Genomic DNA, 23,804 nt, shown 5'->3' on the forward strand with positions numbered 1-23,804 from the left:
CTGCAGAAAACTTGTTAGTTCAGTATTAAGATTGTAGTTGTGCATTCATAGTAAGAAATGAAGTTACATTATTCAGCATTCAGTACACTCATTTCTTGCCGTAAGCATTTTGAAGTAAAGCAAAGCCAGTAGCTGATGCTGTGGATAAGAAACATAATGCTTGATTACGGAAAGAATTGGTGGCAATGAAGTTGTGCAGGTTCTGAATTACAAGCAGAAGAGTCCAGACCTAAACACAACTTGGAAAGCTACTGAAATGGTGCTCCCTTGGTTGTGGAGACCACAAGTGAGTTTAAAGAGAAGGGAGTAACTGCTTGAAAGCAGGTAGGCAGGAAAGGGTTGAGAAAGATACCATGCCTCTGTTTCTCTTCCTTATGTTTTTTACCTTTTTCCAATCTGAGTCTTACTATTTGTAGTCTCCTGGTTTTATCCTGCTACAGTGGGTGAGATTTAGGAGGGAATGAGGAATGAAGGTGCATTAACTGATCAGTGGTTTCTCTTCCCAGAAATAGTACAGAACAAAATAGAGGAGAGGCAGATACCCTTGCTCCTTTTCCACTTTACTTGTAGAAGAAGGGGAAGAGTTATGCATGGTATCATGGAGCATTTCTGCCCTGTCTTACTCAGCTCTCTTTGGCATTCCTATTTCTAACTAGCTGCTAGCATTTTTCCTATAAAAGAAAATTGTTATCTATTAATACTCCCTACTTGATTGTATGCTTTGACTTTGCAGACAAGCAGTTTTGCTGGTTCTTCAATCTCCTGTTCTTCCTTTTTCTTAGAAGAAATGCCTCATGATATTAAGAAAAACTTTGTCACTCCATTTGCATTGAACTTGACTGTGTATGTGTATTGCCCACTTACTTTGATTATTTTATATTTTATATAGCTTACATTGAAACCCAACAGTTCTTCTGGACAGTACAAACAGCACTTCCATGCAGCCAGGTGGCTGACTGATGCTAAGCATTTTACAAAAGGATGGAGATACAACCCCTGATTCATAAGAGTGTACATAAATCCTCTGCAGTCTGATCCATTTACTTTATTGGGCTTTGAAAGTCTTTGGTGGGAACTGAGCTGTACCCCAGCTAGATATATTGTTTATTATTATGTAGGGGCTTCCTTATTAACTACATTAATATAGATGCCTTATTAACCTATACTGCTTATTTATTTGGGTTGGTTTTTGTGTTTTTTTTTTTTACTTTGGGCCTATCTTGGCTTGACCATGTAGATAGATACTGTATCTCTTTTCTATCATGTAAGATATAGTTCATGTTTGAGTATTTTGACAATAGTGCAGTTTATGTAATACTTAAAAAAAAAAAACAAAACCAGTTGTTGCTATCATGTGAGATTCTCATGCTGTCACTTCTGTGAAGGATTGGTGTGTTTCTCCTGTGTCATTTGCTCACACTTTGTGGGTCACAGTTCATGGTTTGGTGGACACTGCATCATTTGACTTACTCAAAATTGCTTATTAATTAAAAATAACCTGATCACCTGGAAACAATACTAATTTAACCTGCTTTATCAGTGTCCAGCTTTTCTGAAGTTGATGTTTACATGGTTTTGAATACTGTAATTGGAGGAATTCAGCATCCATTTTTTCCAGACACTAAAATGTCTGTCTGAAACTAAAGTCCAAACATTTTACTTTACAAGGGCAGTGTATTTTAAGGGATAATTTTCTGGCACACAGATCTCCTGATATTCTAAACATTTACATAGCCTTTTTGGTTTTTTTCCCCCCCACTATTAGTAATATTTCCTGTAAGTAGTACTGTTTATAATGTTACTAAATTAATCTTCAAAAATGATACAATCAGAAATTACTGGGTTTTGTGTTTCTATGGATATCTCCTAATTTTAATTTGATTTCCTCTGATTCTTTCTCCTTTGTTAAATTTCTGATTTGGTTTTTTTAGTGATCATTTTCAGTATTACAGTTAGTATTTCTCTGTCCTTTCCTCCTGCCAGTGGAAACAGATATTATTGTCTTTTGCTATTTGGATGGGAAGGCTTTTAATGCATTTTCATGTCTTGAAGAAACTGAACTGTGTGATTTTTTTTTTTTTTATTTAGCCTTTTCTCCACTTATTTCCAGCTAATATCCCTGCCGTGTCCATACAGCCTTTTGCCACCTGCTCTGATGAATAGCATCTCAAAATGTTTCTGATTTTGATGAGGTTATTTCTGATCCTCATCCATTTTTCTTATTCTTATCCACTAAAGAAATGTCTTTGTTGTTAGAGGTGAATGGCAGTTTTCGCAGCAAAATGTATTTAATTTTCAGATTCAGTAGCCCTTAATTTTCTTTTGGGGTGAGGATGGTCTTTAAAGGACATTAAGTAATTTAAAAATAATTATTAATTTTACGTTTTTGTATTTTTAAGATTACATTCAGTGTCCATATTGTCAGAGGAGATTTAATGAAAATGCAGCTGACAGACACATCAATTTCTGTAAGGAGCAAGCAGCACGTATTACTAATAAGGGGAAACTGGCAGCTGATACCAAAGGGAAGCTTCCTACTCGAACACAGGTGAACTGCAACATTTTTCTTAACTTGTAACTTGCATTCAACATCAAATCAGACTTGTTAAGTATTGCGTTGCTCTTAAATGAAATTAAATATTTTATTCTGCAGTTTTATTTTCTCTAAATTAAAATTAGACAGTCAGCATGGAAGAGGTTTTTGCTTTCTTACAAGAGGTGCAAAGAGCAACATCATTTTTATGATCAGGTGTCAGAAGATGCAAAGCCAAAAACAGTGACAAATGAAATTTAGAGATTTCTGAAAATGACAGGTAAAAATAGCAGCAAGAAGTAGAGATGCAATGTTGGTAAAGAAGGTTGAACTTACATTGTTCAAGCTTTTTCAATCCAATTCAAGGATGTTCCTAAATTAGAAAAAGAAAGGTGACTACAGGTCAACTAACAGCAATATTTTGGCTAATGAGCAATGGAGGAATTCAGACATATTAAGGTTAAGAGCTGCAGTAGCTAACTTACCATGGAAACAAATAAGGGATTAAAGTGTAGATGTGTTTTCATCTGAAGGGTAAAAGTGAGAAAACTCAGGTTTTGAGATAAAGACAGTTTCATAAGCAAAGCAAAAGCTGCTCGTGATAGCAAATCAAAAGAAGAAATTAATTCATTGCTTCCCATTGACAGGCAGGTGTTCAGCCATCTCCAGGAAAGCAGGGCTGCATCATTCAGAATGATTTGTTAGGAAGACAAAACACCATAACTCTGAACATCCACCCCTTCACTCTTCTTTCCCTAGCTCTTTATGCTGAGCAGGATGCTGTGTGTTATTGAGTCTCCCTTTGGTCAGTTGGGGTCTGCTGTCCCAGGTGTGTCCCCTCCCATTGTCTTGTGCACCCCCAGCCTACTTGCTGTTGGGGTGAGAAGCAGAAAAGGCTTTGGCTCTGTGTAAAGCACTGCTCAGTAATAACAAAAGCATCCCTGTATTATCAACATCTCAGGATGAATCCAAAACATAGCCTCTACCAGCTACTACTATGAAGAGAATTAACTGTTCCAGCCAACTTCAGCACAGGTGATAATGTTAAGCTCACCAGAAAGCTATGGAAAAAGATGAATGAAGCTGTAGAAAAGGGGAAAATTCACAAAGACATACAGTTAGACAAAAAAATAAACCCCTGAGTAAAGTTAAATAATCTTTCTGACGAGCTCATCTTTATCTATAAGAAAGCAGACTGGCAGAAACCATTTGAATGATCCTGTACCAGAAAGAGTTTACCTTTTTGGTAATCATTGTTTTCCCCGTACCTGAGATAACTCCCTGTCATGTTATATAGATAGTTTGATTTAACTGCTTAAATTTCTAGGTTGTATTTTGTTACAGTACAAACCTTCTCCAGTTAAGAAGATGCCCTCTGCAGGATCAACACCACCATCATCATCACGCTTACCACAGCCAAGTGGTGTTAGCAAAACTGTTGCAGGTAAGAAATTAATGTTATGAATTTTCCATTTCTTTTCCAAATATTGCATCTCAAACTATAAAGAATATAATTAGTATAATTTTAATAGCTGAAAGGATCTCTACAGCATTGCCCAGTGATTTAAAGGACATATAGATAAAATACTTAAGGACATGGTGTAGTGGTGGACTTTGCAGTGTTAGGTGAATGGTTGGACTTGATGATCTTAAAGGTCTTTTCCAACCCAAACGATTCTGATCTAAACTGAAAAAGTACAAAAATTAATAGGAAGAGATATGTTACATAAGTGGCTAAGATGGGGTCTGTTGTTTGGTTTTTTTTTTAATCAGTGTTTTTGTGACTTTTTTTTTTTACTTGTATCATGGCTTTTTATTTTATTGTTGAAATTGATATAATGGCTTGTAAAAATCAGAACCAAAAAAAAGTGAAGTTGGCAGGGGCACTGATTTACTTGTATTCAGCAAGACTCTTAAGTACATAGGATCCTCTTGTGGTTTATCTGGTATCTGGTCCATTTTTTCTGAATTGAATCTGCAAAATTATTCTGTGCAGTGATGGGTGGTTGTATATATTTCTAATCTCTCGCCTTAGATTTTTCTGTTGCTTTATTCTGTAACTAATTTGTATACTGAATATCATCATGAACTGATGAAAATACGTGTGTATTATCACTGTGCAAATACTGATCCTCCTCTGTTTTCAGATGTCATTATTTATTAAGAATGTTGTTTGCACACACTTTGATATTTTAGACTTCTTTCCTTCTTCTTACCTAAGAAAGTAATAGAGATCCGATATTTTTTATTAGAGGTCTCAATTGTTTCTTTTTCTTAGTGTCTTGACACTTGGTCATACCTTGATTTTTCTAAAACTTGTTTTAAAATGGGCTACTAAAAATTTATACAATGAATTGTATCGTTCTGACAGCAAAGTCTTACATTTTCTAACATTTCCATGCTTACCTTCAACTGCAAGGTGCCTCTTCAGGTAAAGCACTTTCCTCACCTGGATTCAGTGGGAGCAAAATTCAAACGTTGTCACCAGCTCATAAAAACTCACTGGGAATGGTGAACCCACAAGCAGGGTAAGTTTCCATTTAATGTTGTCACTTGTGTTTTATTTCATATTTATGATGTGCTAGTTCTTGAAGTCTCTGTGGTCTGTTTGACTTGCTATTTCTTTCCTTAAGCTTTGGAAGTGAAGTGGTTTAATTAATTGTATTTATCAAGAAAGGATAAATGTTTAAGGAAAATTAGAGTAGGCAAGTATGCATTTCTAATGTTAAAATACCACCAAGGGAGGTAAAGTGATAACTGCTATGAAGTAATTTAAGATGTTATGAAATATGCAGAAGTGGATGAAACTGTGATTTTTTTTTTACTTTGTAAATGTGAAAAGACTTTTAAAAAAAGTATAAGTCTTTATTTCCTGAAATTTGTGGAAATAAAGGAGGCCTGTGACACAGATCACAAACCAATTGTGACAGTCTTCCCTGTTAGCCCAAAAGGTTGGATACTTTCCCTCTTCATTATTCTGTCTTAAAATGCTTGAGACATCAAGTGAATGAGCACAAATAAGGCAACAGAAAGCAGTGCTCTACGACAGCAGCAAGAAGCAGTAGATGTAGATTATCAGAAAGTAATCTACATTCAGTGAAAGTGTCATGAAAGAGTGTGAGTAAGGCTGTTACTGATGCTTTGCCAGGGGGTAGTCAGTGCAGACTATCTCAAAGACAAAATGATGGAAGGAAATGAAGACAACAATTCATGCAGTTTCATGTAAGTTTGAGGAGGACCAGGGAATGCTGAGAGAAAATATAACAATACAGTAATATGACTGCAGTTTCATGATTTGTGATTGAAGGAGATTTCTTCCTAGGAAATTGAATATTAGATTAGGTGAAGGCTGTATAAGGTGAAGAAAAACAATGTCTTTCATTTTAGGGGGAGAAGTGGAACATTCTGAAAGAGCTCATGGGGAAAACCAGCTTTATTAATTACACAAAACTAGTAATTTTTAGGTTTTTTACTCCTAAGTCTTAAAAGTTATGCCCGAGGATCTGATGACTCTGTCACACCTCTTCCCTAACACAATGGAGCGTGAGGATGCACTTTTGTCCCTCTTCATCCACTTGTAAGGCATCAAGTTTTCCAGACACACTAAAGGTGGAGTCCATGAGGTTATCAACAATTTAACCACCACCTACCCCTGGCTTCAGTCTCCTAATTGTCTTTGGTCTACGAGTCAGCTTCAGTACTGTTTGTAGGTGTCGATGCTTCTACTGTTAGAAAATCCCACCATCTGTTACTCACTGCCTGATTTTGTATCACATTTCTCCATTTTCCTCCTACCACCTCCTGCTCCATTTTCTGGGTATTTTGCATCACTCTTCCTCCTACTCTGCTCCCAGAAAACCTGCCTTTTAATTTTGCTTTCTCTATTGTTCCCTGGTTTTTGTCTAATCTGTACCCAAATTTAATGTTTCTGATACAGTTATCTAGGTAAACTCAGCAGTATCTGCTACTACTGATATTGGTACCTTGGTATGGGTTGCCCTACACAGTTCATGCACAAAAGGTCTCCAACACTCCCCTGGATTATCTAGTCACACTGGTCATGTATTGATTATTTTACATGCTTCCTAAGTCAATAATTTGACTTGAACCTTTATACCTCTACTTAGTTCAAATTAAGCACTTGTTTATCTTCTAAGCGAATTCTTTGCATATCAGAGCAGCATGTGGCATACTCTTCTATTGGGGTCACACAGCACCCATCTGTACTTAGTTGAATAAGCAGTAATCATTGGCCTTGACTTCTTTAGACAGTGTCCAGCTTTCTTGTAGTGGTCTTCTTGGTTTGGGTCCAGCAGAACCTGTTGGTCACACATGGATTATTAGGATTTTAAGATGGGGGAGGTTGAGTATGTTTATAGTATTAAGAAATGGAGCTGGAAAAACTTGCTTTAGGGGTGAAACAAAGGGTTGGCAGCAATGCAAAGGAAGTAAAGAATGTGATGTAAAGTTGAGCAGACAACTGGAACTTGAAGCTAACAAACCTTTTAGTCTCCAGTGTTAAGGGTAAGACCATGTGAGAAGTAGAGGTAAGTTGAGAGGACAAAGAGTCTTTGTATTAGTGAGCAACAAATTTTCTATGGAGGGAAAGAAGGAATTACTTGAGGAAACCAACAAAGATAGCTGGGTCGTGGAACTGGATAAACAAACAGAGTTCTTTAATTGTCAAATGACACAATGGAAAGAGAAACCACGTGCAATAGAGATCCGTATGTTTAATCAAATCAGGGGAATGGTACTCCTTGTGTTAGATGGAGGAACACATTCTAGGGGAGATGGGAAAGGAAAAGCATTGTTGTGTTGTCCTGTATGATTGACCTTTGCTTTTCTCTGCTTTGCATCAGACTTCAGCTTTTCTGTTCCCACTGCTCTCTTTTCCCATATTTTCTCAAAACTATAAAGTTTGGGAATGGTGACCTTAGGTTAGTGAGAAATGAGAGGTTAAAGAGAATTATAAAGTTAGAGGTGTGTCATAGATGTGATGTAATCAGAGACAGCATTCGTATTTCAGAAACAACAAATGGATGGGGTACAGGAATAAAGGAAAGGGTCATCTTGTGTATCTCCACAAAATGGCATAAGCTGAATGTGAGCAAAAGTAAATTATTTGTATCAGAAGTAAATGGGATTGTGTTGGGTAGGCATAGCACAAGTACAAGGAAATGATACCACAGGAAGAGGGATGTATTACTATGTGAAACCTTGATTATTGTGAGAGAGAAATGGTAATACAGGGAAGAAAGATGAAGTTGAAATGCTGGTTACAGAAGGGTGTCCTTTTCCCAGGGAAAGGAAAGAATGGAATTCAAACCAATGGGGGAAAGGCACAGGATGATTGAGATGCAGAAGTTGAATTAATACCTAGTGTGAAGTGGCAAACAAGTAGGTCTGCAAACCACAATAAAACAACTCAGTTGAGATAATTTGAAGACATGTTTCTGATCTCAGTGATACATCCCAGCTCTCTGGGAATTTCTTTTTCCTGTTAGATTTTTAATTGCAGTTTGTATTGGTTTGTGAGGGGCTACAAGTTTTGAACTTCACTCTTAACAGGGAAGTTTTATTTCATTTTACCAGTCAGTTAGTTGCTCACTGGACTTATGTATTCTGTAGACTTCATTTCCTCTTCAGAAGGTTGGAGGGAGACTTCTGGTGTGACCAGGCCAAATAGCAGTTAATATATGGAGAAATGTTTGCACAGGTTCTATCTGTTCACACATGCTGAACATGGAAATAGCTGACTGATGAGCATAACTCTCAGACAATCTCTGATGAGAGGCAGTGAATGTTAGTTTGGCTCATAACCTTACTTAATTGCCTACACAATTTCTAGTTTTTTAAGAGTATGGATGCTGTTAGTGTCCTTCTCACTTCTCTCTTGTAAAAAAATTTTTCTCTTCTTGTCTTTGCCAAATAGTCCTTATGATATCTTGCTGGTCATACTAACGAGTCTTCTCATAGATGTCTTCTTCACTTAGAAAACAGTTCTGAGACTTAGCAATTCTTTCTTATAGCTATATTGGATTCACTTATGAGAATAAATACATCAGGGTTTACATTGAAGCAAAGAGTTGTAGGAGCAGTTACAACATGAAAGAGGTGCCTCAGATTTGTCACTAGTGACTGAGGCGTGGTCAACCTCCCGTATCAGAGTAAGAATAGTTAATATTATAGTGACACAGGTTTTAAAGCATCTTATAATTCAGGCTATAGCTAATTGCTGCTAGAATTCTAAAAGCCCTTTAAAATTTTATAAAAACAGTCATCGTTAAGATGAAACAAAACATGTTTGTTTTGCTACATTTAGAATTTAAGTAGTAAATGACAAGCTGTACATGAGATCTGAAATTGTGTAGTACCTGTCAGGCAGAACTCATGCTATAAGATGTCCTGCTCTTTCTTCTGAGTTAGTGAACTGATGTACCAAGCATGGTGTCACACACGTTGTTTTAAGTGAAGTCTTTCAAATGGAATGTTAAGACATCACACAACTTATTTTTCTCCTTAGCAAATATTTCAGATCCTACACACTTTTTTGGACCAGGCTGAATTTCTATTTTTGCTTTAAGAACACGCTCCTGCAGTTTGCCCTATGGAAAACTAATTCTGCCAGAGGTTTACATATTAAGACAGCAAAACCTTCAATTTTTGCCTAGACTGTTGTAAATTGAGATTTGGCAGAGAAACGTGAGGATTTATTGTAGAATTACAATTATATGTTGCAGTATCAAGGATGAATTATATGTATATTGGAGGGGCGTCAGCTGCTTTTTTGTATAATCATGGAACCTGGGAAGGGGCAAGAAACGACTCCCTGCTGGCTCATGTTAACAGCCAGAGGTGAGGAAAATCCCCAGGCGTGCAGTTTCCATCTTGCGCTTTAGGTGGCACTCGTGAACTGCTGCCTGAAACTATTGTGGCTGTTCCATGAAGCTGGTTCGTGCTTTTGTGTTAAAGCAAAACTGGGTTTCAAAGGCGCTTTATTCAGTAAAGATTCTTCGATATCGCAGTATAAATTTTTATTTTCTATGAGCTGAAATAGAACCAAATTTTATTAACTCCCTTATCTAGGTCTTTTTTTGCTATACTGTTTCTTTTTAAAATTTTAATTCACCTCTTCTGCTCTCCATGTAAACGACTACTGAGACACCACAGCATCATCAACATAAGCTAGGTTAGTGTCAGCTTACTTTGCAGAAGTAGCTCAGGATATGGCAACTGAATTCTGCTGGTTTTTTTTCTTTTGCCTGTACAGAAGAAGAGCACAGGCAATTATAAGTATTAATATAAGGGTATTGTTTCCAAGTCCTAGAAAAGCAAGTGAAAGTGTAAGTAGTGTGTGACTCTACTGTAGTCATCAGGAAAACCTTCGTTCCCGTGCATGAAAATAACTTTTCATCTTTTTGATATCAAAGCACAGGGAAAAGGAAAATTATTTTTATAGAAATAGTAGTTAGGCTTATATTTTGATAGTGAATCATGTTAAGATTCTAAGTTTGATACATATTTAGTAAGAGTACAGTGTAGCACTATCTTAAATTTCTTTAGGGATGGGGCAGTTCTAGTGAACTGTCAGAACTAGTACGATCTTGAGGAGGAAAAAAATGGGTAGGTGGTTCTTCCTATCCTACTGCTAAGCAAACAGGCTAAATCCACCTCCATTTGCAAACGGTTTTGCCTAGCAGAAACTGATACCACTGTTTGTGGCCAGACAGAGTTTTTTTGCATTTAATAGATTGTCTATGCATGTTTCCTTTATAAACAGTGTTTGGCTTTTTTTTTGCTTTTTTTTTGTTTACTGAGACTTGGAAGACTATGTGATGTTTTACTTTATTTGGTTTGGGGGATAAAACATACTATTTAGTGTAAAGCTTGTCAAAGTTATGCCTTCTGGGAATCATGTCTGTTAGTGATGCATTCAGTACTGTTGTACAGCTGAAATGCAATATGAATGGCACACCTAACCACTATCAGTGAATTTTTAATTCCACTTCCATATTTGCCATATAGCATGCATAGCCTTAAAAACATTATATTTTTAAAATAGCTTGTTTCTTCCTTTAAGGCTATAACTTTCATGGCTTTGTTCAGTTATATCTATGTAAACAAGAATTCATCTCTGTGGTCATTGCATTTCAGAAGTTTCATTTACATTTCAGATTGTTCTTTACATTAGTACATGAAAGGGCTGTCAGTTATGGGCTTTTTGGTTTTGTGTTTTAAGTCTGGAAGAACACTGTATGTCTTTATTTGGGCAGTATCATGACTACTTCTAGATTATTGAGTTCAGTATTCCATGAGGTTCTGGTGTTCATGGGTTATGCTGATAAACTTAAAGGTTCAGAAAAGAGCTAAGAAAATTGTAATAGGTTGGAGTGACTTGGAGTGACTTGCTGCGTCAAAGACATCATCCTTGTTTCCCAGTCCTTGGGAAATATGCATGGAGTATGTATTTGATCAAACAGGAATGGATTAAGCATTTCCTGAGTTAATTAGTTTGAACTAGAACATCTGCTTGGGAGAAAGAGTGGGAAGAGAAACTCTAGGAGAACTTATCTTGTAGCCTACGTTAGTTGGTTTGTAATTATCAGGACTAAAATCTCAGTGTTCCTGCTGACTTTATAATGAGTGAATATCATTTATCATTGACGTATATTTGTTCCTTATGGGGAGGTTTCCTTTGACACTTTACAGATATTATGTGGACTGCAAAGTTCACAGCGGAAGCTTCCCCAAAAAAACCTAATAATATTGCAAATTTTAAAGAATATTATTGTAGAAGGAAAATTAAAAATAGTATAATAGGTATGTTGGAGAAGCACCAAAGCCTTTTTTTAATAAATATGTTAAAAGCTGTGTTGAAAGTAATATGCTTCCTTGGCAGCAATTAGCTGTTTAGTAATTTTCCTGGCATGTAGTTCGTTGAGATTCTATGACAAGAATCAGAAAATTGCATAGTAATTTAAAGAAACACTTTATCCAGTGTGTTTTGTTGGTTTTGCTTGTTTGTTTTTCTTTATTGCATCCCTTCAGGAGTCAGAGGCTTCCAGAAGAGCTAAGTTTCAGCTACCTTGGCATTTCTATCCATTTTTCTTTGCTTCTTTATAGTTCTTTTATTTCTGAATGATCAATGAAATACTCTAAATGTCTCAATTTTTTCAGTTAGGATTAAGTTATAATATATTTTTGAGAGTAAGAGGAACCTTCTGTTACATTACTGAGTTAGGGGTGAAAATAGAATTTTCTTTTTGCAGGGTTTACTTTATGGCTTTAGGTGATTAAGAACTATAGAAGTTATGATTTCTTAAAAACTGTAGTTCTTGTGATGGTGTTTGGAAGGGATGGTGGTGGGCTGCTTTTTTTCTTGTTTTTTTGTTTTAATATTTTTTTTTTTTAATTTTGGTGTATTTTTTATTTGGAAATGTTATTTGTAATAGTAAAAAGTGTTTAAATATTGCTTGTATATATAGTACTGTTTGTGAGAATGAGTTTTTTGCTACTAAAACAAAGCTGTTGTTTTGTTAGTGTGTTTTGTTTTGAGGTTGGCTTTTTGTTTGTTTTTGTTTTTTCAGACTTTCCTCTGTTTTTTTTTTTTATCTTCATAAAAGAAAAGAGAATGGGAATGGAAGTCTGGAAGTCATGTTACCCTCTTCGGGCACAATGCTCAGCTTTTAACAAAAAAAAAAAAATCAAAAAAGAGGAAAAATTTTCCTTCTTAATTGTAAATTTAAGGAGGCTTTTATTTACGTCTTGGTTATTTTCTAATATCTTGGAAAAGTTACTATGACTTGTAATTATGAGCCCCTTTTTCTAGATGTGATAAGTTTTTAGCATTAGAAAAGCCATTCTTAAAAGGCCAGACGTGAGTGTGTTGTACAGTTTGTGTGGATAACTGGCATTAGGGTTTTTTTTAATTTTGTTAAAAAAAAGTAATTTAAAGAAAAAAATTATTGGAAACATAACCCAAACGTAAGTCTATCAAATCCTCTCCTCTTTAAAGAAACCCTTTTTTTTCTGGATTACTCAAGTCTGTTTTGTACATTTTTTTTTTAGTCAACGAGAATTCCTTGGTAATATGAATCCTTAATTGTGATTATTTATTTATTTATTTGTTGCAATAGCTTAAATAGCAAGTTACCAATCTCCTTATGAGTACCCCTTTATATGTTTTAGTAGTAAGATGGACAAATTAGGCCCACCACTGCGAACTGGAAGAAATGTGCAAAACCTTTATGACATTGATACAAAGACAGACAGTACCATCAAAAGACCAAATGAGTTGTTGCCTATAAAGAAGTAAGTATCACCGATCAGTGTGGTTTATCTGTTTTTCAGAAATTTTCCTACAGAGCTTTGGAACAGTAAAAGTGTGACCTTGACAGCCATCTGCTGAAAGTATTATTTCAACATAGATGCTATGGGAGAAGAGTACATAATATAATTAGTATATGTTTCATGCTGAGTAAACGGCTTCATACTAGGAAAAAAAAGGTGTATACTTTTTTGAGATACGATTTCTTCTGCTACTGACTGATTATGGACCTATCTTACAGGCACATGTTCTATGACCAAGTAAAAGACAAATATTTATCTGTCTCCTACCTCTGTAGTGATGAGCCAACAATGTAAGTAAGGCAGACTTTGTAATGAGAGGCAGACAATGTAAGTAAGGCAGACTTTAACTAAATCAAACTTGTCTCAGATAAAGACTTCTGAATATTCAGCAAGTTTAAGATCTTAGTGCTGTTTCAGTGTTGAAAACAAAGCTGAACTATCTTTGAGTCTGGACCAGAATATTTGAATTCAGGTTTCTATTTTAAAAAGCATAAGGAATGAAAGGGAAGAAGCTCTTCTTAGACAAACTTTTTTTTCTTTTTTTATTGCTCCTTTGCATACTTGTTTATACTTGTGTATAAAACCTGTGAACCATAAAACAATTAGGTTGGGTTTTAATTGTTTAATACGTTACAAAGGTTTTGCACATCTGGCTTAGTAAGTTACTAACTGTGCTTACCATAGCCCTTATCACCAGAGCAGTGCTTTGGTTTTTCTTCTTGAGAGAACTTGTTAAAGAGTACAGGCTCTTACTCTACTCTTCGTAATATCACTGTTCTTATTCAGATAGTCCACTGGGTTTGTGAATTAAATCTGCCTTCCTTGCAGGAAGGAAGTTATTCAGTAAGTTATATACCAGTAGCACTAATTAATGTGAATGGCTATTAGATAGAAAGTGCTAAATTCAGCACAGCAATATGGATGGTTAATTTATGGAAAGGTTTCTGGACGTGCATGTCGTTAGTCATATGGAACTTATTTGTGATTTTGTACAGAAATATGAGCTGTTGTGGGTGACAGTGGCAGCTATGAAGAATATGTAGAAACGCCCTGTGTAGGAAGCAAGCTTGATATTTCAGCAGTTTTTAGCAAAATCCAAGAACTTTGTGAATGTGTAAGTAGGCAAAGGCAAGCTGCTTTTGAAAATTTCTTTCAGTTTTTCATTTTGCAAGCAGTGGTAACTCAACTAGATGAGTACAGCATGAGCTGCTTTAGAAATGGAAATCCCCTTCAGTCTTATTTCTTTTGAAACTGAGAATGGATAATAAACACCTTTGAAGGCATGTCTAGCTTTTAAGAGTTCAAGGTGGCATTGCTACACAGCCTCATCTGCTGTCAGGCAAAACCAAAAAACCCAGCAGAGCTGGACAGAGAAGTGGCAGAGGTTGGGACTGATCAGAAGAGACCAAGCTACAGTGACAAAAGTTGAGATAATCAAGAATATCTGACTTTGTTGGAAGACATCTGTCTCTAGAGATCAGATTTCAACTTAAGAGTGCAATTCCAAGATTTGTCATCCAATAGACATGAAACCTGATGCTAATTATGTGTCTAGATCTGGGCTGAATAAAATTGTAGATAGTGGTAGCCTGCTTCTTTTGTTGATTTACTCATCAAAATGGCAGAAATCATTACAGTTAACTATAAGACTCTCATTAAGTATCTAGCCATTAAATAGATTTTGGGGGGTTTCTGTATTTTTAGAAAACTAATTGGGGAAAAAAACCTACAGAAATGCTGCAGAATGCTATGTTTAAACATTTCAGAATTTAGCTACCCTTCTTAAATTTTTAATGAATTGTGTTTTATCTATTTATGAGACTCTGCCTCCCTCAGCAGACAGGGTACTTTCAATGTGTCTTGTCAATATATTGGGGTTGTTTTTTTGTTTTTTGGTTTTTGGTTTTTTTCCTAGTTCAATCAGTAGTGTGTATTGCTGTACTAGACACACAGTGTGGTTTTAAAACACTAATTTCTGGGAAATTTCTCTAGTGTACACCTGGTATTAAAGCATCAGGAGAATTTTCAGATTACAAACTAGGGTAAAGGTAGATTGCATCCTCTTAGGAGGAGTGAACAGTTGGAATACAGAAAGGAATAGTGGATATTTTTTCATGTTAATTTCTTTCAAGTATTGAGGATTCCTAGCATTATTATACTAAAAAATTATTGATTCACAGTACATCCTTGAAGTTACTTCAGAAATTCATGCTATTAGTTTTGAAAAAGTAATATGTTGGTCCTAAGATGAAAATACAGAGAAAACTGTAATAATTAGGAAAATTTATTTTAAATTACTTGGATTTGTCATATGAGGAATTGAGACATTTGTGTTCTTTGTATCATTGTCTTGGTTGTCCTTGATCTGTGATGATCAATATCACTTGTGTCTGTAAATGAATTTTTCTTTATATGCTTTTCTAGCTTCCTAGCTTTCTAGCTTGTCACAAGGAAAGTGACAGACCAGTAGGTGTTTTCCATTATTAAGCTCCAATGAATTTTATTCAATTATGATGCAAGTGTAGAACTCTTCAGTGTAGAACAAATAGCACAAGACAGTAATATACTTACCTAGAAACATTGTAATTTAGGTTACGCTTAAAATTTATATCCCAGATTTTTGTAATTTTTGAAAGACTGCTGTAACTTTTAATAGGTTTTTATTCTGATCTAACTTTGTAGTACTTTTCAGTCTTCAGTATTTTATTAATACAATCTCCTTGCTAAATAAGAGGGCAGATGTGAAAATTAGCAGAGAAGATTGGTGTTCTGCCCAGTGAACCAGAAAATTTGGTGGTTCCACTCTACCTGTTGCATGTAGAATCCACTCTTGTTGAACTTGAATTATTAATTTAGATATAATTTCACTTGATTTAATCTCAAATTTAGTTCCAGATTACCACTTTTATGCTTAATCATTTGATGACCTTTTCCACTGAAGTGATTAAGTGATGGAAGGAGCTGAAAAGCCATCTTTAGCCTACAATCATAACATGAAGGAAGAAAGGTGTCATGCAGCATGCCTGAAATTTAGGAGTTCTTCAGTATGTTGCTTGTCAGTTGTCAATGTTGCATTTGAAGTTACTGGAGTTGAATGCACTTCCTTGTATATACTTTCAAAACCATACAAAGCCTAAGTTTTTCATAACTCTGAAAGGAGCAGTTAGTTTCATCTGAAGGGAAGAAAAAATAAACAAACAAAAACAGGAAAAAAAACCCCACGACAAAACCACAACAAACCAATCGCATCTTAAATACTTTTGGAGTTATGTTGCTGATTGGGCTCTTGGTGACTGATTTTTTAAATGATATCTTACTTTTTTTTTAATGGCCATGACCCACTCCCAACTTAAATTTCATTTACTCATTGGTGTTCAAGAATGAGAACAGAAGAACTTGGTGAGTCATGAATCAGATGTCAGTTACTGAAGTCTTGCCAAAGAAGAAGAAATTCCAGTGGATGGTAATTCTTCTGAGCAATGATGAAGAGTCCTGTCAGTGTTCACTGACGATAAGACCACCTTTTTCCTATCTTCCTTGGTGCCACTCAGATTTTTCAGGGGACTCGGTGTTTTTACTCATCAGAGCAAGCAGTGAGATATTTTGTATGTTTAGGATGTGCCATCCATTGTGTACTGTCTTCTCATAAAACTCACGAGTCTTGAGGAAAGCAGCTTTCGCAGGCATGGGGTCATACTATTGAAGCCAATTTTAAGAACACTGTGACAGGCTAGAAAAAAAGATTAATCCCTAATGCCCAGCTGGATAGAATTTAATTTGTCTCCTCCTTCTATTTATATTTATAAACATAATACTTATGCTTTGAAGACAGAAGATCTATAGCATCATTTGAGAAGTATACATCCTAAATGTCTGTAAGTATGAAGGAAAAAATTCTGTGTCTCACTTCATATTTGTCATGAAGTATTTGGAATACAGTATCCTTTCTACATACTTTTTAAACTGACCTGCAGTCAGCTGCTCCCTATTTCTCTAAAAGCCCTGCCAATACTAAATAGTGGCATGTCCATGTAGACACTAGAATGTACTAAACAATCAGTAGTGCAGGTCTGACCTGTATCTTGGTGTGACAGCAAGTGAAACACAGGAACAGGAAGGGCTTTGCTGTTCAGCTTGTCATTGTAAGATTCAAGTCATGCTCAGTCTGATGCATGCACATTCATGCTGAAGCTCTTCTGTCTGGTCTTGGCCAAAAAAAAAGTTATATTTTTCATACCATCAATCAATGTGTAAATTGTTGAACTATTTTTTTAGATGATTTGTAAATGCATATTCTCTTATATATTTCTCTGTGTGTATTTATGTTGTTTTAGAGGTGCAACAAAAACACGGACATCAACCCCTCCTAGTGTGGCAAGAACCATGAGCACAGGTGCTCTAACAAACAAAAGGAAAACTAGCAACTCGGACTCAAGGTAGGTTTTAACTTTGTGGAATTTACCAGCAATATCATCTTCATTAAGAGGGGGAAGTACTTTAAAAGAAGTTGGGGAAAATACTGTTCTCTGCAGTTAGCAGATAAGTTCCTGGTCAATTTTATTTGGTATGTTTAAGACACTCAACACATTTTGCGTATTTGTTGTCTAACAGAACACCTTTGTCATCAACTGTCTCAGATGTGAGCAGAAGACAGTGTTAAAAATACCAGAAACCTCTTACATTTCTTTCAAATGGGTCAATTAAAATTTAACTAAATGTTCCTGCTGAGCACACAAATTGTCTGGTGTCTTCCCTTTTAAAGGTTAGGATAACTGTATCGCTGTTGTAGCTTTTCTTGTTTTGATTAGCTAAGTTTTAACTTTTTTGAAGATTCTAGTTAATCTAACTAATGAATCAAATATTAAACCCTGCTTCTAAAATTTTGGCATTTGCTGTTTTCCTGCAGGGAAAGTAAGGTGGGTATCTGAAGATATGTAGAGGAGTCTGGGTAGACCTATATAGTATACCACTGTAAATAAATAGGAAGTGTAAGCTTGAAAAGGATGGTAACAATAGCAGTAATTCACTGCAAGGATTAAAATAATTTTGCATCAAATTATGCTGAACTGAATTATGGAGCTTGGTTTTTATCTTGGGATTTTCAGATCTGATGGGAGAATTGGGTACGACAGTGGAGACTGCTCATCCGCAGTCAACGGAGGGAGTTCAAAAAGCAGCGAAGGAAATTCATCTGTACAGTTATCAAAGTTCTGCCATGAATGTGGAACAAGGTACCCAGTGGAATGGGCAAAGTTTTGCTGTGAGTGTGGAATTCGAAGAATGGTTGTGTGAAGCCAATCTTAAAAGCAAAAAGAAAACGAGAAATCGGAAGCATCTGCTATGTGCTGCTGCATGGAAAGGTAGAACACTTCCTCCAGTTAGACTTCATGCTGCAAACATGTTGAAACATCACTTTATAATTTTCTGAGTGCAATCTTGTGGTTACACAGTTATTTATAAACAAATATATATACTGTATATAAAAATAGCAGGTACCAAAAACTGTGCCATTCAAGGAAGTACTCTTTAGTCTCTGGAAATATTTAAAATTAAGGTAAAAATACGTTAAGTAACTTAGGTAGCAGAAGAGGTTCAATGTTTTCCCTGTAAATCCTTCTAGATGAAGGTTTATTTAAATCACTTATAGGGTAATACACATAGGGAACTAGCCATGAGAACTTGGGCTTCAGAAGTTTTCCTGTGGAGGTGTTTCCTTCATATGTGACAGTAACTTAGATTCTGTGTTCTTAGAGGAAACAACATGAGCAGCTCCTCAAATTCCTAGTTAAAAGTGCAAAAAGTCTGGATCCCTTTAACAGTAATAGCCTAATTGGACTTTTCAATTACTTCCTAGGATTTTTTAAAGACTCAAAATGGAAGAACTACCTGATAGTTCTGTTCACATTTAAGAAGAAAAGCAAGATTTTTTTTTTTTTATGGCTTTCCATGTTCTGTTTTCCAGTAAAAACATGTTAATATTTTTACATATTTACAAGGACAAATATGTTATCATCATTTTATTAAGTTCCTTTTGTTCAGAAATACTTGTCCACCATGACTAGCAAAGCTAAAAGTTTTGTGTCTTTAAAGGTTTCCAAAGGTCCCATTCCTTTTTTCTCTTCCCCCATATTCTAGATGTTGAACTTTTATTTTGAAAACAGTCTTCTTGATCCAGTACAAAAAAAAAATTGTTATTGGAACAGTAGAATTTGGTGTAAGTAATAACTACGTTTTTCTTACTCCTGTGCAAACAGCACAGTTCACATATAAGTGCTTAATGCAGTAACTGTGCTCCATAGGATTACGTGTCAATACCTTACATGTCGGGGTTTTTTGCAGTCTTGTGTGTTCTTGGGCTCTGAGCAGCAGCCTCTTCAAGATAGTTAAAATGTTTGCATTAATTGATTGGGAAAAAGAGTCAGAAGTTGTTGTATTTTTTTTTAATAAATGACACAAGATATTAAAATCATTCACAAGGCAAATCACTTAACTTGTATCTGAACGTAGGAATTTGTTTTGTGATATTCTGTTTTGAAGTACTGGCACCATCCAAGTTACATGTGAAAGAACAATCTGAAAGAACTTAATTGTGCCTTTCCCACTATAAATACACTCTTTTTGTCAGAAATGGTAGCTTTAAGCTCACGGACTTCATTAGTATCAACTTAGATAATGTCTTTGTAACTTATGCAAAATATCATTTAGTGTTCTACGATCATATAATGACCATTGTTTGAATTTTCAAAACTTGTGATTACCAGCAATGGGGCCAATTTAAAAAAAAAAAAGTATTATTTAAGAAAAGCATCTCCAGTGCAGGTACCAGTCTTGGAGAATGAGAAGAGACAATGTAGTCATGTTGCAGGCCACAAACTATTGATGGTTTAGAACTAGTTCAATGGTATGGAATTGTCTTACACTTTTTATACAATATTATTTTTTAGTCATTATCCTTTCTTCATTATAGTTTTGTTTTATTTTAATTTACATAAGCTGGCTCCTGAGCATGGTAGAATGGCTGATTGATAATGACAGAACTGACCAATCTTAGCTGAAGTGTGTTCTAGGTAGTTTAAGTTCTAGGATCCATATTTCAGCACATTCATATCTAATTGAAAAAAATTGGAGTCCTGCATCCTCTGCATAGATAAGCCTGCTTTAGAAAATTTGCCCTGTACATCAGCAAGGGAGGTCTGCAAACTGAATTATTGCAAGCTGAATGTCCATCAGTGTCCATCCAGCAAAGCTGCAAGTCCTAAACAGGTTTGATCAGTTAGTGAATCTACTGATAAAGCAATTCCTTTGTCTGACTTGATGACTTTCCAGTTCTTGTTTCTGCTGAAAAAGTGAGTTTCACCATTTATTGAAAATGCTTTCTACCAAGGGAAAATTAAGTAAAGGGATAAGTATCTTCCAGGTTTTACAGGGTTGGAGTAACTTTAGAAGAAACATGGACTGTTTCTGCTTTGAATTTTAGGTGGCAGGTATCCTAGTTTTAAATCATTTCATAATACAATTACCATAATTTCTGCTTTTTGAGCTGTTTGTGTAACTCTTTACTTCAAATGCAGCATTCAGTATATTACTCGAATGACACAGAATTTATTTGATTTACACTTACATGATTCATAGCAAGGACTAGAGAGATGATTAACCTAGATGGAGAGAAGAATTTTAGAAGGATTCCCTGAACTTTTAATTTGGCTTCACAAGAAGTTCTAGAAAAACATAAATGACTACAGATAGTAACATCGGATAATGTCTGTGTATTTGAATCTACGATAAAGATAAGCAGACAATGAAAATATAATTGATAATGCAGGTTATTACTGTATATTGAGATTATGAGAGGCCTACAGATTTTCCCCTTCATTAACTGGTATTTTTACTGAATGTTATAGACTTCTAGTCTTTGATGTATTACACAGGTTCTAAGCAAAGAATACTGTGAATTCCATCTTAGTGAGATGTTTTTTAAGAAGTAGTAAATGTGAATGCCCTGAAATGTGGGCAACAAAATTGTGGTATTTAAAGAAAAAAGACAGTTAAGGGAGATGGGCTCAGGAATTCTTAGGTATAACATGTCAGGAAGTTCCCAAATTTAGTTTATTAATGACCTAAGTCCAAACCCTCTTGCCCTGGTCTTCCCACTGCTTTTATGTCTTATTTTTTATGGGAGGAAAAAGCATAGGTACATATACTGAAGGGGAACATACATGTCTCAAGAATCAAAATATTGATAGCTTTGAACATAAAACCCCTAGATGAACTATGCATTGCTGATGCCCTGCATTCATGAGTCTAAATTTAGTTTGGTGTCATCTGGTTGCCTTTTTGACATGTTTTTACAAGCCTGAACTCCTTAAGAGTTCATCTGTAAAATTAGGTTTATATGATTACTCCATTCAGCATCCATCTTTTCAGTTCTCTGGTGTATTTATATATATATCTGTAGGGTGTGTGCTTGAGCTTAAGCAGGGTTAAACAAAGGTGTTTTGTTGGAGCAAAGTTGATACAAAATAGAACTGAATGCTACTGGAGGATTGTGAAGCATCAGACAGTAGACTAATGTAGTTACTGTCCATTTAAAAGTGAAATTTATTGATGTGATAATTTTAATGATTTTTGTACCAATGTCTGTGAGAGACATTCTTTTACTGTCTGCCACTACGTCTTCCTAATGTGCTTACTAGGATTGATCAATTTAAAAGAAAAAAATAAAAAGAAATAAAATTTCCTCTACAGATAGAAGGTTAAGGCTGTTTCTGAGGTCTAGAATACCCATCTTTGAGGGTGTTTGCATTCCTGTTCTGCTTTTGTGTATATCTGTTATACAAGGGGCCAGAAAAGACTGCAGGATCATTGGAACTATACTGTTAGAAATGCTATGGAGTTATGAAAAATACCAGCTTCAATAGTAAAAGAGCATAGCTTAAGGCTTAATCTTGATATGATGTATCTTTCACAGGTTTATATATATGCATGATACTTGCACCCTAGGTAGTAGTTTCAGAACTGGAATCTCTAAATATACAGCAACTTCAGTGTATGGTTATAAGGAGAATAGACCCTCAATCCTACACACCACTCTGGGGAGTGGGCATGGAAAGGTGCTTTACCACCCTTTCAGCTTGCACCTGTGAACTTAACAATAAAGCAGAAGGTTTCAGATTTGGGGAAGAGACTGGAAGAGCTGCGGGTCCCCCTGGAGCGGATGGAAAGGCCGAGCCTGGGGGCTGCGGGCCCCGGGGGAGCCTCTGGGCAGCGGGAGCTCTCCATGGTGCTGGGGGCACTGCAGCAGCTCCCCAGGCTCCAGGCTGGCAACCCCAAAATGGTCTTTAAAACCTCACCCTCAGTCTTCAGGCATTGTGGAAGTTCTGTGTCATCTCAGAGAGACTAATTCACCACTGCAGCTGTGAGTCAGTGCCTGAAATGCAGTGTGCAAAGAGAAGGGTTTCATCACACACACTCAGCAAATCAGTGGAAGGAGGTATGACTGCAGCAGCTTAAATGCTAATAAGCAAAGCCTAGCAGTGCACACTGATGTTGGCTATGTAGTTAGTCTGATTATTAAAAGAAAAGAAAAAAAAAAAAAAAGTTATTGTTTATGTATTGCAAAGTTTTCCAAAAGTGCTACTTCCCATCACTTTGTCAGTGTAGAATATTCATCTTTGGTGAAGTTGGTTTTAGTGACTGGTGGAAATAGTTTTATAGCCTTTCAAGTACAGCTTGTTCCAACTTGTGATGGTTTTGTTGATGGGTTGTTTTTTTTCAACTCACTGAGTAAGGTTGACTTACCTAATTGTGTTGATGGAAGAAATGTTAGGTGAAAGATTCCCTAGCTGTATTCAGTGGTTACTTGGCTGGTATTTTCTTTCCAATATTCACAGTGTTAGAGACTATTCTTGCATACTGGTATGTTTGGTAGGGTTTTTTTGGTTATGTCATTACAGAATATGCATTTTTGGAGGACCCTACGTAGCCCCATTCCATTTCATGTTGCCAGAAAACAGCCTATTTATTTTTTTTCCAAAAAAAATAGTGTCTCTTCTAGACAAAAATAATAAGGAATCATATTTCTCCAATGTGAACATTCGAGTCTACAAATCAAATATTCAGTGTAATACAGATGAATGTTGAACTTAAGTTCTAAATAGTAGTGCATAGTTTACCATCATTTAATACTTATATTTGGATTTCTGGCAGTAGTGTGAATGGATTTGGGTCCAGTCTGTAAAGTGCTGAGTATTTTGCGACTGTTACAGTATCTACTTTATAAGATTGCTTTAACTCCTAGTGTTCATTTTTCACATGATACTTAGTATGTATCATAATTTTTACTTATTGATGTTCCATGTTTTTAAATGAACTGTTCATTCATGCATTTGAGGTGATTAATTTTGGTCAGCATTGCATTGATTATGTTTGCCTTGCCCCTCAGTACATTGAATATTTGTGTTTGTGAACATTCTGTGATTTGTTTTGTTTATTTTGCTTATTTTTTGTTTTTTCAGAATTCCTAAGTTTGTTTGCATCTTATTTGGTATATTATGTTTTATTTTAAACTATCAGTTCTGATTTAATTAATAAATGTAAATCACTACCTAATGCTAATTTGCCACTTGTTAAAACAAGTCTGCCAATAAAACTTTTTATGATGCACACATTTTTATTGCCAAATGTGAAATTATCTTTCAAAAGCATAGGGATAGGTAACATCATTTCAACCTTATGAACATTGTGATTTCTTTGGTCTCAAGTACACCAGACCTGATGTGAGGACCACCCACTGTCTTCTCATGGTTGGGAGAGAACCACTTAGTTATTATTTTCATATAACAAGTTTTTTTTAATTGACTTGCCACAGGAGATTGTATTCCTCAGTCACCTTGGAAAATATGCCAGATACTTAGTGTAT

At 35.6% G+C, this 23,804-nt stretch overlaps 1 protein-coding gene across 2 annotated transcripts in view; it reads left to right on the forward strand.

Annotated features, from left to right (window-relative positions):
• ZC2HC1A (zinc finger C2HC-type containing 1A) overlaps positions 1–23,552 on the forward strand; it is a 36,260-nt gene extending 12,708 nt beyond the window's left edge. Inside the window, exons 5-10 of one of the 2 annotated variants that reach the window (XM_071737819.1) lie at positions 2,400–2,548; positions 3,878–3,977; positions 4,953–5,061; positions 12,725–12,847; positions 17,221–17,322; positions 17,992–23,552. In XM_071737819.1, the coding sequence (XP_071593920.1) occupies positions 2,400–2,548; positions 3,878–3,977; positions 4,953–5,061; positions 12,725–12,847; positions 17,221–17,322; positions 17,992–18,178 (770 nt within the window). In that variant the 3' untranslated portion in view covers positions 18,179–23,552. The remainder of the gene's footprint in view (positions 1–2,399; positions 2,549–3,877; positions 3,978–4,952; positions 5,062–12,724; positions 12,848–17,220; positions 17,323–17,991) is intronic. The other variant, XM_071737820.1, reaches the window with a different exon arrangement.
• The last annotated feature ends 252 nt before the right edge of the window (positions 23,553–23,804 follow it).

This window comes from Heliangelus exortis, chromosome 2 (genome assembly GCF_036169615.1).
Source record: "Heliangelus exortis chromosome 2, bHelExo1.hap1, whole genome shotgun sequence".
In the NCBI taxonomy this organism is placed as follows: Eukaryota; Metazoa; Chordata; class Aves; order Apodiformes; family Trochilidae; genus Heliangelus; species Heliangelus exortis.